The sequence below is a fragment of the Chinchilla lanigera genome, unplaced genomic scaffold, assembly GCF_000276665.1.
Source record: "Chinchilla lanigera isolate Chin_1 unplaced genomic scaffold, ChiLan1.0 scaffold00058, whole genome shotgun sequence".
NCBI classification, from domain to species: domain Eukaryota; kingdom Metazoa; phylum Chordata; class Mammalia; order Rodentia; family Chinchillidae; genus Chinchilla; species Chinchilla lanigera.
Genome location: NW_004955459.1, coordinates 2438254 through 2447681, shown reverse-complemented (window position 1 = coordinate 2447681; position 9428 = coordinate 2438254). Strand labels below are relative to the sequence as shown.

General features: G+C 37.3%; 1 protein-coding gene across 3 annotated transcripts in view; it reads left to right on the top strand.

Annotated features, from left to right (window-relative positions):
• Positions 1 to 9428, top strand: part of Uggt1 (UDP-glucose glycoprotein glucosyltransferase 1) — a 113229-nt gene that overhangs the window by 13493 nt on the left and 90308 nt on the right. For all 3 annotated transcript variants that reach the window (XM_005397561.2, XM_013521040.1, XM_005397560.2), the window contains exon 5: positions 7841 to 7953. In XM_005397561.2, coding sequence (XP_005397618.1) covers positions 7841 to 7953 — 113 coding nt within the window. The remainder of the gene's footprint in view (positions 1 to 7840; positions 7954 to 9428) is intronic.

Here is a 9428-nt window from a genome sequence, read left to right as displayed (position 1 = left end):
TTTTTGAGATATGGTCTCATTGTGTAGTTCATTCAGGCTGGCCTGGAACTTGCTGTGATCCTCCTGCCTTAGCTTCCCAAGTCCTGAGATTACAGGCATGTACCACCATGCTCAGCTAGGAATAGATGATATATATTGAGGCAGAGGGTTGAGATAGGGTCTCACTACGTATTTCAGGCTGGCCTTGAACTCACCAGGCTGGCCTCGAAATCATGGCAATCCTCCTGCCTCAGTCTCCCAAGTGCTCGGATTACAGGTGTGTGCCACCAGATCTAGCTATAATGGTAAGTTTTTAAAAATATTATCTTTTTAATACTAGTACGTACTAAAACATTACAAATGAACTAAGTTCTTTGGGATCTGTGTCAAAATGACCCATTGAGTGTGGTGGAAAGATGGATGAGATTGATTATAAGTTGATAATTACTGAATTTGGATGATGGCAACATGTTTATTATACTATTTATTATATTATTATATATTATTTTTTTGTACTGTTAGTAATAACTTACCAAAATTGGACATAATGAAAAATTTTAATGTTCTTTAGTAAGCTTTCCATTTGTTTCCATCTTTTTTGTAATTATTCGTATGCCACACATAGAAAAAGACATCTTAATATTGATATGTTACATAAATAGTGCTGATATATGTAACAGTGTTTGTCATTAGATTCTTTTTCTTTTCCTCCTTTGTACTTACTCTTGTAAAAATGCCTCTCCTTGAAGTTGTACATTCAGTTGTAACTGAGATACATAACATTTGTTATGTATCTGAGTTACATAATATTTGCCTCAAGTTTATCTTTCTCATGCAGCATAGTACCACTTGCTTATCACATTTTCCATATCCATTGTTCTGTCGATGGACATACAGGCTGTTTCCAAGATCTGGCTATTATAAATTGTATTGCTATAAAGATGGGCATGCATGTATCTTTGTAATAGGATGATTTTAACTCTTTTGGGAAGATAGCTAGGTCAAGTGGAATTTTTAGTTTTAGTTTTTTGAGGAATCGCCACACTGATTTCCATCGTGGTTGTACTAGTTTGCATTTCCACCAGTAATGTAGTAGAGTTCCTTTTTCCATACTTTAGTAACATTTGTTATTATTAGATTTTTTGATGATGCCATTCTTTCTGGGGTAAGATGACATCACAGTATAGTTTTAATTTGCCTTTTTGTAATGGCAAACAATGATGTACAGTTTTTCATGTATTTATTGGTCATTTGTACTTCTTCTAAGAAGTGTTTATTCATTTTGATTGCCTATATTTTGATTGGGTCTTTTATTTTGAAAAGTCTATTTTGAGTTCTTTATATATTCTTCATTATTATTATTAATTAAACTTCATGCTTTTTCCCAATTTCATCAATTTTTCTTCTTTTTTGGCTTCAGAATCCCATCCAAGATGCTCTATTTGGTCATCATATCTTCACCTGCTCTGGTCTGTGATAATTTCTGACTTTCTTGTTTTTGAGGTTATTGATGGGTTTCAGTAATGGTAGGCGTTAATCAGAGCATCACTGAATTTGAATTTTTCTGATGTGTTCTTCATAGTTTTTGTAAGGAAGATCACAGAAGTAGAGAGTCATTATCATAATCAGGAGTGCATGGACTGGGGATGGGACACAGTGGTAGAGAGTACATTCTGTCAACAGGATTTAGACTGTTGATATTGACCTTGACCACTTGGCTAAGTTCATTCTTCCATTACAAAGTTACCCTCCCCTGCTTTTCTATGTGTACATGTAGTAGTTTTTAGAATGGTTAATCTAGCCAGGTATGGTGGTGCATGTGTAAAATCCCAGCACTCAGGAGGCTGTAGCAGGAGAATTCCTGTGAGTTCAAGACCAGCTAGGGCTACATAAGAGAGTATAGAGAAGTTCAAGGACAGGCTGCACTACAGAGCGAAACCCTGACTCAAAAAAAAAAAAAATGTTGATCTGTACCACCTTAAAAAACTACCAAGCAAGTGCTTATCTATAGTTCCTTTCATCTGTAGTCTCAGTTTTCACCATTAGTTTGCAAAGGCTACCATCTTTTCGCTCCACTGGCCTTTACAGTATTTTCTCTTGATACTGAAATTAGTTGTCAGTGTTTTTAAATTGAAGTGGTGTGATGTATTTGCCAGCTTCTCAGAAACAACTTGCAAGTATGGAAACATTATCTCATGTTTCCCAAAGGCAGTAATCAGTTGGAATTTGAGATAGTTCTCCCAATTCAGTATGGTTCTCTCCCAACCCGCTTTCCTTTCTTTACTTGCCTTAGCCTGAAGGCATTTGAGTTTGCAACTCTCAATGCCCACGGAGCAGGGAGGCTGAGGTGAGATGAATTATGGAAGCACTGTATGACCCCTGGTGAACTGACTTCCCCGATACCATTGGTGGTCTGCTAGCTGCCAGAAATCTTCCCTGGGTTTGTACTTACTTTTTGACTTCTTAAAAATAAATCAGAAAAGAAAACAACAAAAACACCTGCCACTTCTTAATCTCTGTGTTGTAGCAGCCAGCAGCATTATGCATGTTGCAGTTTACTGCTCTTGGTAGTGCGTGACCTTTGCTGGTGTTTAGTTGGAATCCACAGAACACTGATGACTTGGGCCTAGGAATGAATACATCTCTTACGCACTCAAGAACCTCTCTTTTCTTTCACATTCTTCCTCCCCACCAAATTCATCCTTTCATCCAATGAAATACACCCCCTTTTGGATTTTTGGCAATCCTGCCTCAGCCTTCTGAGTGCTTCTTTATATATTCTTGTTGTTAGTCATCTGTCTGTGGAATAGCTGACAAATTTTTTCCCATTGTGTGGATTGTCTTTTCACTCTGTTGATTGTTTCCTTTTCTGTGCAGATGTTTTTAAATTTGATATCCTCCCATTTATTGATTGTTGGTATTATTTGTTATGCCATTGAGGTTCTGTTCAGAAAATCCTTGCCTACATCTATGTCTTCAACAGTTGTACATATTTTATCTTCCAGAAGATTAAGTGATTCTGTTTTCACATTTAGATACTGATCCATTTTTATTTTAGTTTAGTACATGGTGAGATATATAGGTTTAGACTTAATTTTCTGCATGTGGATATCCAGTTTTCCCAGCACATGTATTAAAGATGCTGTCTTTCAACCAGTTTATGTTTTTGGCTCCTTTGTCAAAGATCAAATAGCTCTATGTGCCTGGGGTTATTTGTGCTTCTTGTATTTTGCTCCCTTGATCCACATGCCTGTTTTTGTGTTGGTACCATAATATTTTAGTCACTGTAGCTTTATAATATAATTTCAAGTCTGTGACTGTGATGCCACCAACTTTACTTTTGTTGCCTAGAATTACTTTTGCTATTCTGGGTCTCTTAAGATTCCATACAAATTGTTGGATTGTTTTCTCTAACTTTGTGTGAAATGCCATTGGTATTTTGATTGGGATTGCATTAAATCTGTATATCAGTTTTAGAAGTATAGTCAGTTGATTATATTGTTTTTGCCTATCCAGGGGATATCTTTCCATTTTCTGATGCCTTCCTCGATTTCCTTTTTCAGAATGATGTAATTTTTGTTTTATAAGTATTTCATTTCATTAGTTAGGTAAATACCTAAGTATTTAAATTTTTTGGATGCTATTGTGAGTGGCATTACTTTCATAATTGCTTTTACAACAAGATCATTATTAGTGTATAGGAGTACTGAGTTTGGTTATTCATTCTAGGAGTCTTTTGGTGGAGTTTTTTGGGTCTTCTATGTAAAGGGTCCTGTCATCTGCAAATAATGATACTTTAACTTCATCCTTTGCTACACACATCCCTTTTATTTCTCTTACTTGATTACTCTGGCTAATATTTTCAGGACTGTGTTGAACAGGAGAGGTGATAATGGACATACTTGTCTTGCTTCTGATTGTAAGAGGGAAGGTTTTTCAGTTTTTCACAATTTTAATATGATGTTATCAGTAGGTTGATTACAAATGGCTTTTATCATGTTGTGATAAAGACCTTTTGTACCCATTTTCTTTAGTTTATGGGTCTCTTTTATTTTAAATCATGATGTCAGACATTGTCAAAGGCTTTTTCTGTATTGTCTTGGTTACTTTTGTTGCAGAGACAGAATACCTGACACCCAGTATTAAGGAAGGAAAGGTTTATTTAGCTCACAGTTTAAGGAGGTTTCAGTCCATACTCAGCTGGCTCCAAGGCAGAGTGGCATATGGCAGAGGGCAACAGTTTATGGTGGCAGCGGAAGACAGCGAAAGCAACAGGAGCAAAAGGGAGGAGTGGGCAGAGAGAGCAAATTACTTTCCCTTCCTTATATTGTATGCAAACCACCCACCCCAGGGAGGTGCAGCGCTCACACCCATAAGCCCATCATTGGATCATGGATCAATCATAAACTCTAAAAGCCCACCCCCGGAATGCATGAAACTTTGGGGGGACATCCAGACACAAACCATAACATGCATATATTGAAATAAGCATGTGATTTTTGTCCTCGCTTCTGTTTATATGATGAATTACATATATTGATTTATGTGTTGAACCATCCTTGCTTCCCTGGGATGAGGCCTGTTTGGTCATGGTATATGATCTTTGATTCATTCTGTTTGCCAGTATTTTGTTAAAGATTTTTATATCTTTGTTTGTTGGAGAAGTTGGCCTATAGTTCTCTTTTTTTGGTTGGATCTTTGTCTGTTTTGTGGTCAGGATAATGTTAGCTTTCAAGAGTGAAAGTACTTTTGGAAGTACTCCCTCTCCCAATTTCATTAAAATGTTAGACGAGTATTGATGTTAGTTTCCTTGAAATTCTTGTAGAAATTGGCTGTGAATCTTTCAGATTCTGGACTTTTCTTAGTTGGTAGTTTTTTGTTTGTTTTGTTTCTGCTTTAATTCACTGCCTATTATTAGATTGTTCAAGATTTTTAAATCTTCGTTCAGTTTTGGCAAGTCATATGTATCTAGGAATACGTATGTATCATAGGAATATGTATATGAATATGTATCAAGTCATATGAATATGTATCAAGTCATATGTATCGTAGGAATCTCTCCATTTATTCTGATTTCCCAATTGTTTGGCATGTATATTTGTGAAGTAGTTGCTAATAATTTTCTGGATTTCAGCAGTGTCCATTGTGATTTCATCTTATTTCCAGTTGCATTGATTTGCATCTTTTCCTTTTTTTAGTAAGATTAGCTAAAGGTCTGTTTTGTTTATTCTTTCAAAGAACCAGTTCTTTGATTCATTGATTCTTTTTATTTCTTTTTGGTTTCCATTTCATTAAATTTTGCTCTGATCTTTATCATTTACTTCCTTGTGCAAGTTTTGGGTTTGGATTGTTCTATTTTCCTGATGTGGACATTCACTGCTGCAAATGTCTTTTGTAGGATGGTCTCACTATGCAGTTCAGGCTCGCCCTGAACACACTATAGCCCAGGCTGGCCTCAGACTCAGTGATTCTCCTGTCCTGGCTTCCTGCATGCTGGGTTTACAGGCATGTGCCACCATGCCTGGCTCAGAGTGTGTTCATTGTATCCATAAGTTCTGGTGTGTTGTACTGACTATCATTTAATCCTGGGAACTATCATATTTCTTCCTTAATTTCTTCTGTGACCCATTGATTTGAATAGAGTATGTTGTTTAATTTCCATCTTCGCATAGTTACTTTCTTATGCTCTTGATTTCTAGTTTCATTGCATTGTGATCTGATAATGTGCATAGCAAAATTTCTGTTCTTTAGCATTCACTTAGGCATGCTTTATTAGCTAGCACATGGTATATTTTGAAGAAAATATCATGTGCAGCCCAAAGGAATGTGAATTCTGTTGGTGTTGGGTAAAACACTGTATACCAAGTACCTGACTTACAAACAAATTCTCTTCCTGAACATTTGTAATACGGATTCATTTGTAAGTCTTAACAAAGTGAGTCTTACACACCTTTGACGCAAATACACAATGTGAAGCATAAAAAAACCAAATATGAGGTCCATTTGTGTCTATGAAAGTTTACAACTCAAATGTTTGTAAATCAGGGACTTTTTGTGTATATATATATATATATATATATATTTTATGTATGATATATATATATATTTCTTTTTTTTTTTTGTCTTTTTGAAACAGGGTCTCACTATGCAGTTCAGGCGGGCCTTGAACTCAGTTTGTAGCCCAGTCTGACCTCAAACTCACAGCAATCCTCTGCCTCAGCCTCCCAAGGGCTGGGATTACAGGCATGCACTGCCATGCCTGGCCTGGTTATATCCTTTTAAAATTTGCCAAGTACCTTATTGATGCGTTTTACCTCAATTGGTACCCTTTCAGACCTGTCTGCTATGTAGCTTATAATTTCCTCCACATCCATGCCCCCTGAACCAGTTTTAGGGAGTTGGGAGTTTTTGGAGGCCTTGTCTTTTCATATTTCTGGTTTTTGTACAAATTCTTTGACCCAGTGCTGAATTCTTCAGGAGTGAGCCACAGTGTGTTTCTGACCCCTAGGCAATCCAGATACTGGCATAGAGAGAAAACCAATTGCCAGCCACTATGATGTTACCTTGGCTATAGTAGGAAACAGTGGCATCACATTTCAACTGGTTGTTGACAAATCCTAGGAACCATTCATGAACAGCCCACAACCAGAACAAAGAGGACTGTGATTTATGTGAAGACAGTGAGGCTACCCTTATATTGGCCTACAGTAGTTCAGACCACTAATTTTGACTGTATGTAAGCGGCAGTACCAGAGTGTAAATATACTAGACTAAATGCCCTCTTCTTCCGGACTGCCCTTCAGATTATTACTCTCACTGAACTTGGCCTCCCATGACACAGTTCAGGCCTGCTGATCTTCCTGGTCTGAGCCTGGGCCTCCCAGTGGATCCCAGCAGATCCCTATTTAGCTCTCATCCTTTCTAAGCCTCTCTCTCAAGGCTATTTCTTTCTCAGTCTCTGGAGCAGGGAAGATACTACTTCAGTCCTGAAGCAAAACTGTCCTCCTGGGTGTTGTTGAGATCTGTAGGTTGGTTGTTATCTGTGTTGACCTGTGCTATGGAGAGTCCAGAGACTGGAGGCAGGGCACATGGTTCTGGTCTTCCTGTTTTGGACCAGGGCCAGACAGGCACTGGTGTTGGCTGGGGGCAGGTCACATGGTTCCTGGGTCCTCCTGGCTCAGCAAGGGACCAAGAAATTGGGACCAATTTCTATTCTTTTAGATTCTGTGTAATTCTTCCTGTTTTAATGAAGGGCTTCATGTCAATTTGCATATTATTCATTCGTTCATTTATTATTAATTTGTGTGTGTGTGTGTGTGTGTGTGTGTGTGTGAAGTGGCAGTTGAACCCAGAGAGTGTTTCATAAACAAAATCTGTTTGTCCCTTTTTTTTGTATTTTTTTTTTTTTTGTACCAAGAATCGAACTCAGGACCTTCTGCTTGTCAGGCAAGCACTTGTGCCGCTGACCTGAATCCCCGGCTGTCCCTTTACTTTGTATACCCTGTATTCCCTGGATATATTTTCCAAGGTTGGATAATCTTCCAAGATAGAATTTTAACTTTTTTTTGGCAGTGATGCTAGCAACTACCTCTTGATGATATAGAAGGAACTCAGTAACAATGAAGACTACTGACTGGCCTAATGTTCAGTAGATGTTAATTTTTGCCTTTAATGGTAGTAGATTATTATAATTTAATCATATATTTAGAACATACATGATTCTGTCTCAGTTTTGAGTAGAAATAAGAAAATACATTTATTATAATATATGCTATATATTATATTATGTAATATAATATAAATATAATATTTATATGTAATATAAATATACAACGTATATATACTGTGTTTTGCCTGACAGATAGCAGCTGATGAACCTCCTCCAGAAGGATGTAATTCATTTTTCTCAGTGCATGGAGAGAAGACTTGTAATTTTGATGTCCTGGAGACTCTTCTAATAACAGCACCTGGAAGGTAGGTTGTGTGTTTCTTCATTTAAATGTCATGGCCAGATGTGGTGGTACATGCCTGTAATCTCAGCACTCAGAGGCTGAGGCAGGAGGATTGCTGTGAGTTTGAGACCAGCCTGGGCTACAAAGTCAGCTCAAGGCCAACCTGAAATGCGTAGTGAAACCCTGTCTCAAAAAGACACCCCCCCCCACTAAAAAAAATGCCAAGTGTCTCCTTGCCCTTTTTCGGTAGTAAGTCTACCATCTGATTTTTCTTATCTCTTTTGTAGTCTTAGCTGCAGTAGTGTAGAGTATGGATTCTGGATTCAGAGTGAATAGATGTGCATCTGACCTCCATCACTTAAAATAGTTTTGTGAAATGGAACAAATTACTTTCTTTCCTTTTCTCTCAAATGGAGATAGTAAGAGTATTTGATGTTCTATTAATTTAGTAATGACTTTATCTGTGAGATTAAGTCAGCTTTGTTATTAATTTAGCAAGGAATACTGTGTGTATGAAAGCCAATGCCTGAAGTAATGATCTTAATGATAATGTTCTGTCAGAGTGTTAATAGATTCAAAGAAGCCAATTTGAATAGTAATTGTAAGCTGATTCAAATATAAAATTGGTATTTTATGAGTTAGGTGCTTTTTGCCTGAAGAGCTGTATATTTCCTGTGGTGGATAGCTGTAATAGGTGTCTGCTTTGCTGTTTGGCTATAGCAGCAGCTCCTTTGTATCCCCTCTAAAGCTACTATGTATATAATGTGCCATAGATAGGAGAAATGCTAATGGAATTTTCTTGGTATAAATCTTCTTTAGGGATAGTAGCTGCCTAATATGTGTCCTCTGCTCCTCAAATGGCATTAGTGTCCCTTCCTCAGGCTGACAACTGATAAATACAGCTTATGTGCCAGCCAGCAGTGAACACTTGAGAGTAGTGCTATGGTTGAATCATGCTTTTTTCGGGGGAGCAAAAGTGATGACTTTGTAATTCTTTAAAACTTTACTACAACAACAACCACCTGGATCTTGATAAAGAAAAGAGCACTGATACCATCTTTCTGGGAGATAGCTACTCCTTTTTAATATGTTGGCATTTATCCTGTTAGAGTTTGTTCTTGGTTTTAAATTCACAGGTAGGTAGGTTTATTTTTGCAAGAGGCAACATTTCATTTAGCACATGTAGCTGCACCTCAGTATTTTTAATACATACATAGTAACCTATGTAAGAATAAAGTACTGGTGGCTTTTTAGATCCTTTCAACCCTTTTGCTTTTTATTTTTTGCTATTATAAGGCTATAATGGACATCTTTGCCATCTGTCAAATTGTTTATCATAGTAGATGTTGGTAGGTCACACATCAAGATCCATTAAAATCTTTTTTTTTTTTTTTGGTACCAGGAATTGAACTCAGGACCTTGCGCTTGCCAGGCAGGCACTGTGCCACTGAGCTATATGTGTGGCCCGATCCATTAAAATCTTGATGTCACCCAGAG